The sequence below is a fragment of the Botrytis deweyae genome, assembly GCF_014898535.1.
Source record: "Botrytis deweyae strain B1 chromosome Unknown BDEW_008, whole genome shotgun sequence".
NCBI classification, from domain to species: domain Eukaryota; kingdom Fungi; phylum Ascomycota; class Leotiomycetes; order Helotiales; family Sclerotiniaceae; genus Botrytis; species Botrytis deweyae.
This window is the reverse complement of record NW_024066215.1, coordinates 701,249-717,543: the sequence shown is the minus strand read 5'-3', so window position 1 is coordinate 717,543 and position 16,295 is coordinate 701,249. Positions and strand designations below refer to the sequence as shown.

The 16,295-nt window shown below is 42.6% G+C and overlaps 6 protein-coding genes across 6 annotated transcripts; 3 read left to right on the top strand and 3 right to left on the bottom strand.

The window, feature by feature from the left end:
* Nucleotides 1-1,489: 1,489 nt before the first annotated feature.
* On the bottom strand, nucleotides 1,490-2,299 carry EAE98_004408 (uncharacterized protein; the record flags this gene model as incomplete). The annotated part of the gene is made up of 1 exon (XM_038952028.1): nucleotides 1,490-2,299. The coding sequence occupies one exon, from the start codon at nucleotides 2,297-2,299 to the stop codon at nucleotides 1,490-1,492; it is 810 nt and encodes a 269-aa protein (XP_038811564.1).
* A 369-nt stretch (nucleotides 2,300-2,668) lies between these two features.
* EAE98_004407 (uncharacterized protein) lies at nucleotides 2,669-4,733 on the top strand (the record flags this gene model as incomplete). Its single annotated transcript, XM_038952027.1, has 3 exons — nucleotides 2,669-2,765; nucleotides 2,820-3,661; nucleotides 3,834-4,733. 3 exons carry the CDS (start codon nucleotides 2,669-2,671, stop codon nucleotides 4,731-4,733), a joined length of 1,839 nt encoding a protein of 612 aa, XP_038811563.1.
* A 414-nt stretch (nucleotides 4,734-5,147) lies between these two features.
* Nucleotides 5,148-5,708, bottom strand: EAE98_004406 (uncharacterized protein; the record flags this gene model as incomplete). The annotated part of the gene is made up of 1 exon (XM_038952026.1): nucleotides 5,148-5,708. One exon carries the CDS (start codon nucleotides 5,706-5,708, stop codon nucleotides 5,148-5,150), a length of 561 nt encoding a protein of 186 aa, XP_038811562.1.
* A 1,495-nt stretch (nucleotides 5,709-7,203) lies between these two features.
* On the top strand, nucleotides 7,204-9,807 carry EAE98_004405 (uncharacterized protein). The gene is made up of 5 exons (XM_038952025.1): nucleotides 7,204-7,452; nucleotides 7,511-8,023; nucleotides 8,085-8,798; nucleotides 8,855-9,439; nucleotides 9,521-9,807. The coding sequence occupies exons 1-5, from the start codon at nucleotides 7,342-7,344 to the stop codon at nucleotides 9,713-9,715; spliced, it is 2,118 nt and encodes a 705-aa protein (XP_038811561.1). The 5' UTR covers nucleotides 7,204-7,341; the 3' UTR covers nucleotides 9,716-9,807.
* A 174-nt stretch (nucleotides 9,808-9,981) lies between these two features.
* Nucleotides 9,982-13,902, bottom strand: EAE98_004404 (uncharacterized protein). The gene is made up of 5 exons (XM_038952024.1): nucleotides 13,454-13,902; nucleotides 13,075-13,392; nucleotides 12,689-12,943; nucleotides 12,391-12,636; nucleotides 9,982-12,336 (listed from the first exon to the last, which is right to left on the bottom strand). Exons 1-5 carry the CDS (start codon nucleotides 13,554-13,556, stop codon nucleotides 10,427-10,429), a joined length of 2,832 nt encoding a protein of 943 aa, XP_038811560.1. The 5' UTR covers nucleotides 13,557-13,902; the 3' UTR covers nucleotides 9,982-10,426.
* Nucleotides 13,903-14,449: 547 nt separating this feature from the next.
* On the top strand, nucleotides 14,450-15,571 carry EAE98_004403 (uncharacterized protein; the record flags this gene model as incomplete). The annotated part of the gene is made up of 1 exon (XM_038952023.1): nucleotides 14,450-15,571. One exon carries the CDS (start codon nucleotides 14,450-14,452, stop codon nucleotides 15,569-15,571), a length of 1,122 nt encoding a protein of 373 aa, XP_038811559.1.
* Between the last annotated feature and the right edge of the window lie 724 nt (nucleotides 15,572-16,295).

Below are 16,295 nucleotides of genomic sequence, written 5' to 3'. Positions count from 1 at the left end.
TTTGTTTGGTTTATTATTATTGGAAGCAAGAATTTCAAGTTTATTGTAAAAGCTGTAAGAAGATGATAATAAAATGATAATGATGATGGAGTAAAAGGAAGATTTTGATGCTCAGGATTGAGATGATACTTATATCTCCAAAGCCCCCTATAAATTGGAGACTTTTCACCTATCTCATGAATGAACGACGACATATCTCACACCTCCATTGACACCCACCCACACATGCTCAAAATCGGAGTGTATTCGATAGTTAATTGTGTTCCGATCCGCCTGGCGGGTATGTCGGAACTTACGATATGATCCATACAAAAGTCAACAAAAGCCCTCACTGATGACGGCTGTGGCGTCCATCAAGCTTTTCCTAAGAACCGCGGGAGAAAAGTGCCGCCCATGAAGATGGTTAATTAGCTCATCGTTACGATTGAAGCCAGCATCAGCCTTGAAGTGATGATGCAAAAGATCAGATGTGGAGTTTGTGAATGGAAATTTGCCGATCTACCCTCTCCCAATCCACACAAGCTTCTCGAAGCCTTTACAGACAAGGTCGCCTTGATAATCATGCAAACAGTGCGGAGTGCTCTTGGGTACTAACGCCGGCAATCAGAAAAGGAAATCGGCGTTGTCACACAAAATGGTGGGTCAACCATCGAAGAAAATACCAGAATCCAGATCAAACTGGATCAAGAGTTCGTTACCAAAAAAAGGATTGGTAGGCTTTCACGTGATATTGCCGAAAGAATCCCGTTGATATATTGGAGAGACTGAGAGTAAAACATTTACTAGATATGATGGACTGAACTACCAGACGTAACCCACCTGCCTGCATAAATGCTTGAAATTCTGCTCAGTGCTTCGTTTACCTCGGACGATATGTAATTAACTGACGAATCGTCCTGTCGTTACATCTTGCGCACTGAGTACGAAGCATCGTTTCCTCCATCTATGATCATAAATAAATGCTTATCCACTCACAAAGCATCGTAAGGTAATTTAGTCAACGTCATTCGTATACGAGGTTGGTTCGTCTTAAATGCAATGTGGATGACCCCATATTTGCACTCGAATCTTTTCTGCATCGAAAAGGCAAAACAACGAATAATCAATGTGAGCGGAAGAAGTAATTGACTTTCGGATCCAGAGCGGAAATATCGGCAATATGCATCATCAATACACATCGGATTGCAGTGGTTGCAAAAGAAACTTTGATATTGATTCAAATGTAACCCCTGAAACATGCGCTATATCGATGTAATATGATCATCAAAGCGTAAGACGGATACACGGGAGTAACCCTTAAAGCCGTTGACAATCTGCGTTTAGTTAGTCTAAACACTTTTGACGTTTCCAGTGGCATTTTGAACGAATGATATTTGATTTTACAAACATGATCTTGTGCCAGCATAACGCTTTCCCATATCAATCCCCTCGAATGTTAACAGAACATCGCATTATTTCTATCGTCTGCCGTCACAGCCGAAGTCTTCATTTAAACCAGGGAAGGCTTCTTCTTGATCCCCAATGCAGCAGCATGATCTTTTTTCTTTTTTACAACTCGTTTGAAGCTGGGAGGTGGCATTGCTAATGCCTCTTCTTTAGTAATCTTTGGTGCTGGTCCTGCACCGACATCATCAGCATCATCCTCCATAATCTCTTCCATAGCCTCCTGTCTCCTCATGAACGCCCTTCGAGCAACCTCTTCGTCTTCTCTTTCCTGTCTTTCTCGTTCCGAGTCAACATTTTCTCGCGTTACAGTGACCTCAGTTCCATCCTTTCCGACCCGTTCATTCCTTGCATTTCTTGTGCGGATTTCATCCAATGCATCGGCAACAGCCATTTCTGTTTTTGCTTCTGCTGTTTTATCCTCCAATTCTTGCATGGCATCTCGCTCTTGTTCTTCTCTTTCCAGACGATCCAGTCTCTCCTCATCACTTTCTTGAAGGCCACCTCCATTCACTCGCCACGGTTCGGTGTTTCTTTTCGCACCACGCTCGCACTGATAATCCATGTTTTTGGGATCCGTCTTGAAAGTAATTTCGCCGGAGCATCTTGTACATTTGATGTAAAACCTGTAAATTGAGATAGCCAAGTATTTCTCCTCCGTAGTTTCTTTGCGCGCGTTGAACTTCCGCCCTTTGTAGATATATTCTCCACAAGCCGTACATTTCATGGGAAATGGTGCCATCAAACGGACTGTCTGTACTTTCGGGCCAACTTGTTTGGGAGCGCGCGACTTAACAATCTTCGAAGGATCGAAATCGGGTGGGTAGTATTTGGTGAGAACTTTTCGCTCGGACATCTTGAATTAAGCTGCTGTAAATAATCTGATTGTTATCGTAGTAGGGCAAGTTTTTAGGTGTTCAAAGTGGATGAGGGTGGTTTCGATTCCGAGTTGGCGATGCAATGATGGATGATAGGTGAGAGACGAGACAAGGCGACGAAGTTCTGTATCAAATCGATAGCCCAGTCCAATATATTATGTAAGCCTCTATCGCCTGGCCTCGTGAAAATCATTGATAAAGACCTCAGCCTCGCGTCACCCCACGCGACTGCCTCGCTATGAAAACAAACAATAACCTAATTTTGTACCCCTTCGTAATTGATACCCTTTGACATTGATCATAATAATCTTGGAATTTGATTGTATGGGTACAATTTACGATAAGATATGGAGAAATTCTTGAGAGATTGGCGGCAGGATGCTATGAATAAGCACCAATACGACTCGGCAATATTTATTGGAGATAAATTGCTAGCTATAACAAGTACCACCCCTTCGATACTCCTCTGGTAACTTGTGGGTTCTAACCATCTTATAGAAAGTGATAAAGATGCTTTTTGGCTTGCACAAGTGCATTTCTCCACGGGGAACTATACAAGAGCTCAGAGTTTCCTCACCAAACAAGACTTAATAGCTCGAAATCCATCCTGCCGGTACCTTGCAGGCCATTGTCTGATAAAACAATCGAGATTCGAGGAGGCTTTGAGTATACTCGGCGAGAAGAATCCTACACATTTAATATCAACGGCCGGTCACAACAGAAAAAAGTTACAACATACGAGAGGCCATGCACGAAATGGATCAACGACACAGAGCAGTCGGCATAGACAAGATGAGATGGCAAAAGATGAAGCGGCAAATGTCAAATTCGAAGCTGCAATGTGCTTTCTACGAGGACTTTGCTATGCCAAACAAAATGCTTTCGATAGAGCGAAAGAATGTTACAAAGATGCTGTTCGAATAGATGTACAATGCTTCGAAGCATTCGAGCAGCTTATGAAGAACTGTCTTATGTCACCAGAAGAGGAATGGCAATTTCTAGAATCCCTGGATTTCGATACCATATCCGTTACGGACGATACTTCATCCTCTCAAGAAGCTGCCGAATTTACAAAAATGCTTTATACTACTCGACTTTCGAAATACAAGAACCCAGCGGCGTTTACAACAGCAACAGAAACTCTCTCAACACATTACAACCTTGCTACAAATCCAGATCTTTTATTATCTAAAGCGGACCTGTTTTTTACACAATGCAGGTTTAAGGATGCTCTAGCTATTACAAATTCTATCCTCGAGGAAGACAAATACAATTTTAGTATATACCCTTTGCATTTAGCATGTCTGTACGAATTACAACTGAAGAATGCTCTGTTTCTGGTAAGTCCATGGTCTTCCTTTTTTTAAGAGCATAATTAGATTTCTCGACTTCTTATTCATAACTCCCAATGACGCATCTTTTGGGGATGGACCTAGGATGGCTCAATCTTTTCCGAGGAATTTCTAAGGAAAAGTTATGACACACCATAAATGCTGACATTTTCACTGACAGGTATCACACGATTTGGCGGATAATCATCCAGAAGAGCCCTGTACTTGGCTTGCCGTAGGCATATATTATTTGGCCATAAACAAAGTCGCTGAAGCTCGACGTTATTTCAGTAAAGCCAGTATGATGGATCCTCATTTTGGACCTGCTTGGATTGGATTCGCCCATACTTTCGCAGCAGAAGGAGAACATGATCAAGCAATCTCAGCGTATTCGACAGCGGCAAGACTTTTTATGGGCACTCACTTGCCCCAACTATTTCTAGGCATGCAAAATCACATGCTAAACAACATGACTCTAGCCGATGAGTTCTTGAAAACTGCATATGAACTCTGTAAAACCGATCCATTACTACTGAACGAGATGGGAGTAGTATTCTATCACCAAGAACGACTCGAAGATGCTGTCTTGATATTAAGGAAAGCGCTCGAAATTGCTGAAGAGATTGACAGTGATCCACAAGCTTGGATATCCACTCGCTCAAATCTGGGTCATGCATATCGACGTCTTCATCAATGGGATGCCGCTCTAGCAGAATTTGATGCGGTACTTCGGCAAGGCGGAAAAGATCCAGCTATTTTTTGTGCAAAGGGTTTGGTATTAATGGAGCAGAGGAAACCTTTTGAAGCTGTTTTGATGTTCCACGAAGCACTTGCTATTTCACCTCAAGATGCTATTGCGACCGAATTACTTAATAAGGCCTTGGAGGAAACGGCTATTCATGGTATAAATGGAAGTAGGATTTTTGATGATGAGGAAGATGAAATTGAGAGGGAATTATCGTTGAGGAAAGATGAGGTTTTGGCAGGTTTGAGACCAAGCAGAACGAAAGGGAAGGGGAAGTCGAGGAGCAAAGTGGTGGTGAATGAAGTCAATTCGATGGAGCTTAGTGATGGTGATTAGTATTCTTTCGGTGGATTGGTTAAGGAGCTGGGGTTCTGGGAAAGGTGGAAACGAGGACCGGAGGTCTGAGATGGGAAATTCTCGCTTCTTTACACTGGTTGGAGTTTTGTTTCTCATTTAGGGGCGTATGTTGGTGGGACGGAAGGCAATTGGGACAATAACAGAATAAATGGGTAAAGAGGGGGTAAAAATGCATTCTAAATGGCGTATAGCATTTGAAACTTGATCACCTGTTCGCTGATGAGGGATGGTTGTTGATCAATTTATATATACACTCACATGGGGTATCAGTCAATTCAAGGGTTGTAGTAATATACACGAACCTACAGATAAAAAAGAGTGGGTGATATCCAATTACTTCTCCGCCGAACTCCTAAACCCACGTGCCATGCAACCTGAAGCCCGAATCGCAAATTATAAGTTCGTACTCTCAGTCCTCTGATTTCTTTCATCTTCATCCCATTTTCCCCCCTTGACTCCATATCTCCAACCTAAATACCCCAGGACCCCTATTGCGCTTCCTGCGCTGATACTCCCAACTCTCACCCTCCAATCTACCAGAGACCCAGATTTGAACTTCCAAAGAGCACCAACTATCATACCACCATACATCCAATCGTCAGATTCCATCTGTCCTTTGTTTTCTAAGAGCCGCCAACTGCGATCTTGATATTCAATATCTGTGCGCCCGTACATAAGGACAATTGTTGCGAGGGTGACGAGAGAAGTGACGCCGAGAGTGTTAGTGCCCATGGAGCGGAGATTGAGGAGCTGGGAGGGAAAGGGAGACGGTTGGGAGCGGGGAAGTAGGGAGGCGGGTAAGGGGAGTTTGCGGTAGATAAGAGTGCTGGCGGATATGAAGGGAGTGAGAAAAGCGGCGGTAGGGGGAGCGCGAGTGAGGATGTGGGTCCACAGGATAAGTCCGGAGTGAGGTTGGTCCTCGGCGTAGGGGGGGTGGGGCCAGTAGCGGGACATTTTGAGAGGGGGTTGTGGGGAAACTTGTTGGCGAGAGTGCTGTTTGATAGTAGCTTTTCTCGATGCTTGGGGTCGGAAATCAGAGCTTGGTGAGGTGGTGTTGTATTTGTATTGATTGATTGGTGGGGCGGACTTCAATAACCCTTGCAGTCTTACTTTGTCAGATAGTGGAATTTCGCTAAATGATATGGGAAACGGAGATTTAGAGGAAGGATATCGTCCGGCATGGAGTTTCTTCGGTGCCGATGCTACTTCTGTTATTATTCGCAGAGGTAAATGGAGATTGGAGAGTTGAAGAAATGCGGGTTGGAGATAGTAGATGCGATGAGTTTGTTTTTCCTGGATAGCGAGTATTGTGAATATTGTATACCAAGTATCAAGTAATACCTCTCCTGTTGAATAATGAGGGGTACAGATAAACTTGGTTATACCGGACTAAAATTTTCGATCAATCAAATCCGGTATATCCATGATTCCGGTATAAAAAATGGTGGTTCAAGCTTTCTAACCAAAATTTATATTCGATTTCAACTCCAAACTCTAATATTTTCAAAAAAAATCATGTGATAATAGCCAATAAAGCTTACTCATCCAAAATTTTAGTTTATTCAGTCAAATCTACTACCAAAACTTATACTGGAATTTACTCAATTTAGTTCGGTATATCGGTTTTTATCGAAATTCCGGTATTCCTATATAAATTTAGAAAGAAATGGAAAAAAAGTCCGGTATATCCAAGTTTCCGGTATATCCCAGTCCGGTATAGCCAAGTTTTTCTGTAGATAGTCTGATATCAGCCACGTTATCTTGGTGGTGTGACTTTTTCTTTGTTAGTACCTCTCGGATCTTAGCGACAAGCTTATATAGAAGTCGCTGTGGAAACATATCAGCAGCTTTGAAAGGAACATCTTTATCGTCATGATACAGTAAATCCACTTAAATGACACTTCGTATCTTACTCCAGCCTCATAGAATGAGATCACCCCCTACTCGCTATTCTCGAGTTAATAGATTCATTAAGTGGTAGGTATGAGTTTGATGACGCTATGTTTAGTAGTGAAAATCGAATGTTTATTGCTGGAGCTCTGAGAATCAAACGATGATACGAAAGCGAAATATTTCGTTGGCATATTGTCTGATCTGGGAATGTTGTTGCATATGAGTATAGGTATTAGTGGAGGTAGAGGTAAGATGACAAAAAGAGCCGTGGCTTTGAGAATGTCTCTCCGACCATCCAGCCATCGCTAAATTTTGGATGCGGGAGTAAATCAACCGTCTCGGATTTCAGACTACCGTTGTTAGTTCCAATCCACCGCGTCCATCTTCCCTATACATTGGATGCCATTATGTCAAGAAGAATATGATATATATGTTAAAATTAGAAAGTGTTAGCATCAATCGTCCAGCGGATTGATGCCGCGGTAAATTAACCTTACCCCCGCATCCCGCAATTCGGCACCATCTGGGGAAGATCTTCTCCACATAGATACTTAGTTCCGCGGCTATTAATAGCTAGACAGCAAAGCCTACCTAGCTTTTGAAGACCTCCTCCTTCCTTATCATATCAATTTGCTTCGACATCTAATTGTTCATTTTATCGTTTCGTCAGAGTTTCAGGAGATTGTATACAGACATGAGTACCTTGAGTCTACCCAGAAAGCTCTGGGAGCATCCCAGTCCCAAAAGCACAGCTATGTATAAACTGATGCAGGAAATCAATCAAAAACACAATCTTCAGATCGATGTAATTTAAGCTGCCGGTACCTTTTCCCCGTCTATAACATACTAATTGACAACTCCAGAACTTCTGGGATCTCTGGCGATATTCCACTACCTCCCGAGCTCAGTTCTGGGATCAAGCTTTCCAATACCTCAATCTAATCTATAGCGGCTCTTACACGACCGTTGTTGATGAGAATGCCCCTATAGATTCTATACCGCGTTGGTTCTCGGGTGTATATATGAATTTTGCTGAAAATATCTTGTATTCGCGAGTACCAGGTCATGCATCATCTCAGAGAGGTACAATTGGGAAAGAAGATGATAAGATTGCTCTAACTGAGATTCGAGAGGGAGGAACAGAAATACGTGATATTAGTTGGGGGGAGTTAAGGAAAGGAGTAGCGGAGTTAGCTAGTGCTATGAAGGAGCATGGCGTTGGGATGGGTGATAGAGTGGTAGTGGTGGCTAGCAATTCTTTTGATACCCTGGAGGTTTTTCTGGCTGTAGCATCGCTTGGGGGGTTGTTCAGTAGCAGTTCGACGGATATGGGTGTTCAAGGTGTTTTGCAACGAACTTTACAGGTTGAACCAAAGGTATGTCTGGCATTTTTAACTATAACATGTGACGTGTAAAAAATTAACATTCGTGCAATAGTTTATTTTCATGGATGATTGGGCCGTCTACAATGGCAAGACAGTTGATCTTCGCGAAAAGATGGTCGCAATCGTGCATGGGATGAAAGATGTTAAAGGGTTCAAAGGAATGGTTTCTATGCCTAGATTTCAAACACCCTCGGATATCACCAACATTCCTCGCACCCAAAGTCTATCTACTTACCTCTCGAAATCTACCTCTCACACTCTTACTTTCGCAAAAACAGCTTTCCACGATCCTTTCTTCATTGCGTATTCATCCGGTACCACTGGGACACCAAAATGTATCGTCCATTCCATTGGTGGTGCAGTTCTCAGCGCAGCCAAAGAAGGAATCCTTCATCTAGAAACCGGTCCCCATTGTACCGTCCTTCAATACACAACAACTGGGTGGATCATGTATTTTAGTTCCATCTCCAATCTACTCACCGGATGTCGCCTAGTTCTCTATGATGGAAGTCCCTTTCAACCCGATCTCACTACCTTTGTAAAACTCCTTGGCAAGTTGAAAGTTACGCACTTTGGGACATCTCCCAGGTGGATGGCAGAAATGCAGAAAAATGGGATTGTGCCAAAAGATGTGACGGATCTTTCGAGTTTGCACACGGTGACGAGCACGGGTATGGTGTTGTCGGATCAAATTTTTGAATGGTTCTATGATGTGGGATTTCCAAAAACGGTGCATTTGGCTAATATCTCTGGAGGAACGGATATTGTGAGTTGTCCCGTATTCTTGGTATGTTTATTATGAGTTCGCTGATGATTCAAAAGGCAGGATGTTTTGGTCAAGGGAATCCCCTCACTCCAGTTTATGTTGGAGGCACCCAAGGTCCTAGCTTAGGCACACCCATTGCGGTTTACGATGCTCTCATCGAAAGCGGCCAAGGCGTTCCAGTTGAGCACGGCACGCCCGGTGAACTAGTAGCTCCCCATGCTTTCCCTAACATCCCCGCCTTCTTTTTCCGCGATCCTAGTGGTTCCTTGTACCATTCCTCCTACTTTTCAAAATATACCCACGTCTGGACTCACGGTGATTTCGTGTCTATTCACCCCGTAACTCATAACTTACATTTTCACGGTCGAGCGGATGGTGTCTTGAATCCTAGTGGTGTTCGTTTTGGCAGCGCGGAGATCTATAGTATCATTGAGAAATATTTTGGAAAGGAAGTTCAAGAGAGTTTATGCGTGGGACAGAAAAGAGAAGGGGATGAAGACGAGAGGGTGATGTTATTTTTAGTGATGAGAGAGGGTGAGAAATTTAGCGACAGGTTGAAAGAAAAGGTAAAAGAGGTAATCGGAAGAGAGTTAAGTAAACGACATGTTCCCAAGTGGATTTTCGAAGCCCCAGATATTCCTGTGAGTTCATCTTCTCAAGCCTGGAAAAGATCTCGTACCCTATCTCGTATACTTGAACTAATCTCCGGCTCACCTATCTAGACAACTGTAAATCTGAAGAAAGTCGAACTTCCCGTTAAGCAAATCGTTTCGGGGAAGATCATTAAACCTAGCGGTACGTTGCTGAATCCGGAGAGTTTGAAATTCTTCTATCGGTTTGCGAAGGTGGAAGAGCTTGTTAGAGGAGAGGGAGAGGGGAATAAAGGGGGCGAGGCAAAGAGAGAGAGTAAATTATAGAGAGATAGATTGGAAATTAGAAAGAATGAAGAAAGGACATAGGAGTATAGATTGGAAGATTAGGCAGTTCAAGTAAATTTGATTTCATCCTTTAAGTATTACTTTAACATTTTTACCTTGCGAGTAGTACTTTTAAAGAAGATCGAGCAGTATCTCTTTCAATTGATGGAGGGAAGGCGAGAAACAAAAGTGGATGTGATGTGTTGATGGCTACAAAAAGACATTTTTGTCAGAACAAAACATCAAACTCCCAAACCTTACAGCCCAAGCATCAAAACATAACCCCACGAAAAGAGATACTATTGGATTTAGAACATGGTATTTTCGTACTTAACACCTCTTCTGACCAAATCTACTCATAGGAGTCAAACCCCGGTGGACGTTTATTTCTTTATTAATTTTTTGGAAAGATGAAGAAAACAGGTATTGCCATCTCACCCGCACGCACATCGTCTGAACCTCGAAACCACATCCATGCCCTAAACACACCTACATTTCACGCTGTTACACCATTTTAAAACCCCAACAATTCAAAAAACAAACAAACACACTTTCTACCCCGACCCTGACATCCGGTACCGTCAAAAGTAGAATCAAATAACATTACAACCTCACCCCTGCCCGTCCCGACTATTCCCGCTCCGTAATGGCGCAGAAAATAACATTCGATGATATCAAGCGAGCTCCGAGGTATATCATCAAACTAAGCGATCATTGAGTTCTAGGCGTAGTATCCACGACAATAGTCAGCTCATCCTCCAACTCTTGCGGTTGAGAAGCTTGTTTCTCATCTTGCTGAGCCGGCTTCAGCCGTTTTCTTTCACTCTCACTCGGATTTTCAATATCATGGACTCTTTTAGTCGATGTGACCAATAGCTGATTCAGAAATAAATGCTCAAAGCCCCCCTGAACGTCTTTCAATGGGATACCTTTTCCCCTATTGCAAAACGGTTGGATTTGGGCATACATTTTTAGCAATCCTTCGTAATGTTCTAGATCAAATCCTACGAATTCGAGTACCGTCCAGCTCGTTCGAATAACACCCTTTTTGAATGCTGTGACTATTTTACTCAGTCCAATACTCGTGGTGGCCGCATCAGCACCAGTCTCTTTCTGAAACCATTCTATAAATCTATGTTCGTTAGATTCATCTTTGGACAAGTATTCTCTGAATTCAAGTCCGAAAAGATTTTCGGAACAATGATTCACATGTTGTTTGGTCACCGTGTAGTTTCCAACATACATCGCATGGCCTTGAACCGTATTAAGAAATGTCGGGTATCCCTCTGTTGGTATAGACTCAATACCAAAAGAATTATCGTCGAGACCGTGAATGAGTAAAAGAGCACCATGTTGCCCCATGATTGGACGTTGCCCGAAATACACCCCAGGTTGTGAATCACTGTGTATTTTGAGAATCCGATTTCGATACATGTCGTGTGGTGGCCCAATATCCATTGCGAGTTCCATGTTATTCCAAAAATCGGCACCACCGCCATAGACTTGCTTAAGAAATGTATGATTAAATAAGGACAATTTGGAAGGGAGAATCTTGCAACCGAGAGATTGAGGTAATAGCGCTATCTCGTATTCCACGTTGAAAGACTTGACGACTTTGGGAGCGAGAGTTGCTTGAACAGGAGGATGTTTGGGTCGATCAGGTGCTTTGATCCCAAGCTCTGTAGGCTTTGCTACAATTCTCTCGTGCAACTTCTGTTCTTTATCTTTACTTTGCAAGCTTGGTAACTCCTGCCCAACAATTGCAGTAGCACTCAAGACCTGCGACGTTCCCTTGTTTACCTGAGTGCTCTGGCCATCTTTTAGTCCTCGATTGTACTCAATTTCACGGACTAATAGAATGTGTTGAAGGTGGGCTTGCTTGATACCCGTAAACACATCTGGTTGACTGAATTCGTTGTCCTGGAGAGCCACTTTTTGATAGACAAGTTCTCCTGATGTTTGGGCATTCATCGTTCCGAGTTCTTTCCCCGCGCATAATTGTGAAACATCCTCCTTAAACTCTTTTTTCTCATATTCAAGCTCAAGTCGCTGTGCGGTAATGTCCTTAAGCATTGTGTTCAATATGCCTAAGTTCCAAACCATGGCTTCATGCTTAGCGTCGCATTTCTCTTTCCATCTTTTTGCATTGGCCTCCGCTTCATATTTTTCTTTGGTCGTATTTTCAATGCGCTGACACAAGTCCTGGTTAGCCAAGAACAAATCCCTTTGACTTGAATTGCATTCGTCAAGCTCCCTGCGTAACACTTCTACCCTTGCTTGAAGAGCCGAATGTGCCGTCGCAACTTTTTCTTTCTCATCATTGGCTGTACGAAAGATGGTCCAATTATTTGCGAGTTCATCAGAGACTTTCGACATTTCTAAGTTTAGCGCAGTAATTTGGACAGTATGTTGCTCCTCAAGGAACTTTTTCGTCTCCAATATACGTCGACTGAGTAGTTCTTCATACAATTTTTTGGAAACATCGACAAGTTTCTTGCCAATACCTTGGGTGGTCTGGCTTTCTATTGGCATGGTATTCTCTATTGCGAGTGTTTTCTTGGAGACAGACAAATCCTGACTTGTCCTGCTTATTCCGATATTGTTGTTACCTATCTCGAAATCTATCCTCAGGTTAAAAAAGTCTCTATTCATCCAAAAATTTAAAAATTTCATACCTCTGCAAGTACTATCAATTGGCTCCAATTTCAGCATCCCTTTCTCTATTAAGTTGTCGCATTCGAGCAATCTTTTTTTTGACCAGAATTTTGATCCGATACTTCTGTCCACATCTTGTAAAGCCTTGACAAGGTTCGGGGTGAAAAGACAGCTTTCAAATGCCCATCTCCATCCAGAAAGCTTAGGCCCTCGCAAGAAGAGTTCCTTTACATCATTTATCGATAAGCGCTTTCTGGTGTTCAAATCTTCGTATAGTTAGCAGCAGCAGGATATAGAGGACAATCTATTCGGATATACCTGTCGTGCATGAGAGCTTAGAGAATATGGAACTTCGCAAGCATCGAAGCACCCACTCAGGATCGGGTAACAACTCGACACGCAGTTTGACACCATCCAATGCCATATGGCACTCAGAAATCTCTGAAGGAGTCCATTCCTCGATATTGGAATTCGGAAACTGGTAACAAGAAAACTTCCATTCGAGAAAAGAAGGTGGGTTCCGGGGATCAAACTGGTCCGTTGATCGCAGTAGACGCTTACCACAAGCTCTCTCTATGTAATCGCAATTAGTGACTTTTTAGAAATAGAAAAGAAACAGTATCAACTGAGATAATATATAGTACGATTCTGGGGATAGCAGGCAAGCGTCTTACATAAGGTGTGTAACAATCGATCGTGTATACCACGAAAGTTGTAATCAAATCGAGGGCCACAAAAACCAAAGCCGTTTTCGTAGTCCTGGTATTGAAGAGAATTAAGGCATTTCACTCTGACCGTTCTAGTGTTCTTCAGCCAACTCAAATTAAAATTCTCGTACTTCAACTTCTTTTCTAATCTTTCTAATGCGCTCGTTGGCCATCCATTCAGAGGCGGTAATACCAATGAGTGGTTGATTGGAATCCAGACCAACTCCCTCCCTGGATCAGCTGGATCTGAAAGTTCCCACAAACACCCACTCATATCCTCGCCATATTCATCATAGAATTCCTTGATGGCTTTCACTAAGAGTGTAATCTTTTAGATTGGAGAGTCAACAAAGAGAGGGGTATGATAAACACTTACTTTTTAAAGTATGTAATTGCTCATGAACTTTGATTACCAATCTCCCGATTTGGAGACTCTTCATCTCCTCTTCTGACTGAACGTTTGGATGTAGCTGGGACATCGTGATCGCATCGAATAATGACGATGGTTGGAATAATCATCGCCTTTTGAGCATAATAGACACGTCTAACCACAAGAAAGATTGCAAATCTGGCACAAACGACAGCGTGAGGATGGACTTTTAGGTCACTGTATACACCCTAATGCTGCTTCCCGTGAAACCCTTGGCGAGATACCTGAATGGTTATATCAGATTTTCTTTTTCGACACTCGGTGAGAGTTTGGAAACCACCTCGTAAGCTCCAATGGGCTTTTCAGAGGTAAAGACATTTGATTTGTCACTGAAGATATTCAACAAACAATGCCTCAATCCGCTGAATCAATTTCCTCGGCGACTCCAACAGGTATCTGTGGCAGAAGACTGCGCCTCCCATACCGACAGTAGGTAACCTTGGAAAGCAAACACTCTGTCTTTCAAATTAGGCAAACGAGATTAAATTGCTGTGGCTACCCGAACGAATTGGAAGGAGTCCATGAAAATTTTCAAGAAATTGCAGCAGAATCATATTGGTATTGATTCCAGAACTCGGAAGTCATGATCTGGATTTCACTGGATAGCAATGGCAACTTGCATTATGCATTTTGTGCTGATGCCATATATGCATGATAAATGCATCGTATCAAGAGCCAGGCTTGTGATGAATGCAATTCAATCATCAGATGAAGAAACAACCAACAAACAGATGTGGTTCCCGCTGTGTAAAGCAGCAGTAAGAAATATCACGTGAAAGACTAGTAAGGATAAACGCGGGGGATTTGCCAAGGGCTGACAGTTCGGGGTTCGGCAGAAATCATACCGGATTTCAAGAGTAGATATATCATGAGTGGGAGGCGTGAGAATTGTCAAGTCCAGAGAGTTCAAACCCAATTGACTTCAATACAATCGAGACAAAAATGCCGCAAGAAATCTACAATGTTTCCTCGAGCGATGTTCGAAAGGCCATCGACTCCTTGATTTTTCAAATGGTTCATATCAAGGACGAATCTGGGAAATTTCTATTGAAATTGGAAGATGGCAGAGTCATAGATACCAAAGGATGGCAAGGATGGGAGTGGACACATGGTATTGGACTTTATGGTCTTTGGAAAGATCACTGCCTCACCGGTTCTCAAGACTCCTTGGAGATTATCGAAAAGTGGTTTCAAAATCGTTTCGATGAAGGGGGGACTACCAAGAATATCAACACAGTAGCCGCGATGTTGACGCTAGCATACTTGTATGAAGAGAAGAAGGTCAATAAGTTCTTGCCGTGGTTGGAAAACTGGGCAGAATGGGCAATGTATGAGCTTCCACGAACAAAATATGGTGGAATGTCACACATGACATACAACTCGACCAACGCTCAAGAATTGTGGGACGATACCCTAATGATGACGGTTCTTCCATTAGCGAAGATTGGGAAAGTCTTAAATCGACCTCATTATGTGGAGGAAGCGAAGAGACAGTTTCTCCTCCATATCAAATATCTATTTGACACCAAGACTGGGTTATTCTTTCATGGATGGACCTTTGCAGACGGAGGACATAACTTTGCAAAAGCATTATGGGCGAGAGGTAACTCTTGGTTAACAATTGTCATTCCAGAAATGTTGGAATTGCTCGATTTGCCAACCAATGATTCATTCCGTATTCATCTCATCGATACTCTGGAAGCGCAGTGTCAAGCATTGGTTCAATATCAAGAAGACGATGGTTTATGGCGTACCCTTCTGGATCAATCTGCAGATACAGGATCTTATATTGAAAGTTCTGCAACAGCTGGATTTGCATATGGTATATTGAAAGCATTAAGAATGCGATATATAGAAGGGGAGGAATATCAGAATTGTGCGATTAAAGCCATAAAAGCTGTGTTGGGGAAAGTTAATGATCAAGGAGAATTACTTGATGTCAGTTTTGGGACAGCGATGGGTCATACCTTACAGCATTACATTGATATTGATAGGACAAGTATGCCATACGGTCAGGCTATGGCGATAATAGCATTAGGAGAATTTTCGAGGGTTTTTATTTGATTACCATTAATTTATCTCATTCTCATCCATCGGGTATAAATTCTTGTAGAAATGTAGAAAGTCACAGAGAAAATGGAAATGTGATCCGTGTCACCCTCTAGGTATAGTTTAGCGTGTACGCGTATGAAACCTTAGCATGTGCTTACATTTTTATCCATATATCTATCGTCCATGTGATAAATACAACCACCAAGCCGAAAGATTGAACATTGAACATTGAACATTATACTTCCGAGGCAATTCTCATCCATCAACAGGGAGAGTCTAGCACATAGCAATCTTTGCTTTTACACATGCCTCTTAATGCATGACTGACATCCATCGGCTTCAGTACGCCCTGCAGAAAGCCTTGCAAAGGTTCCATTTGTCGAAAAGGAATACCTAGGTACGACCTTCTTCTGGAGCAATTCTGATTTGATCATGTGTCTTTATCAGATAGACTTGCTCGTCCGTCGTGGCGCGATTCGAGCTTGCGCGTAAGACGGTATCATTGATTCAGAAAAGCTAATATTTTCTGAAACATGCAACGCTGGCTTTTGGCTAAGCTTTTCCGGCAGGTGTCATTGAGACAGATCGAAATTCGGAATTATTAGCCGTGGCATGAAGGAGCAGGAACAGAATGTGCGGTTTGAAAAGGCCCGAGATTTTCAACAAGGCTCTTTTACCCCCCTTTTACCCCGCAAATGAGAATCGTTATTTGAATGTTTCTTGGGTCGGAAAAACT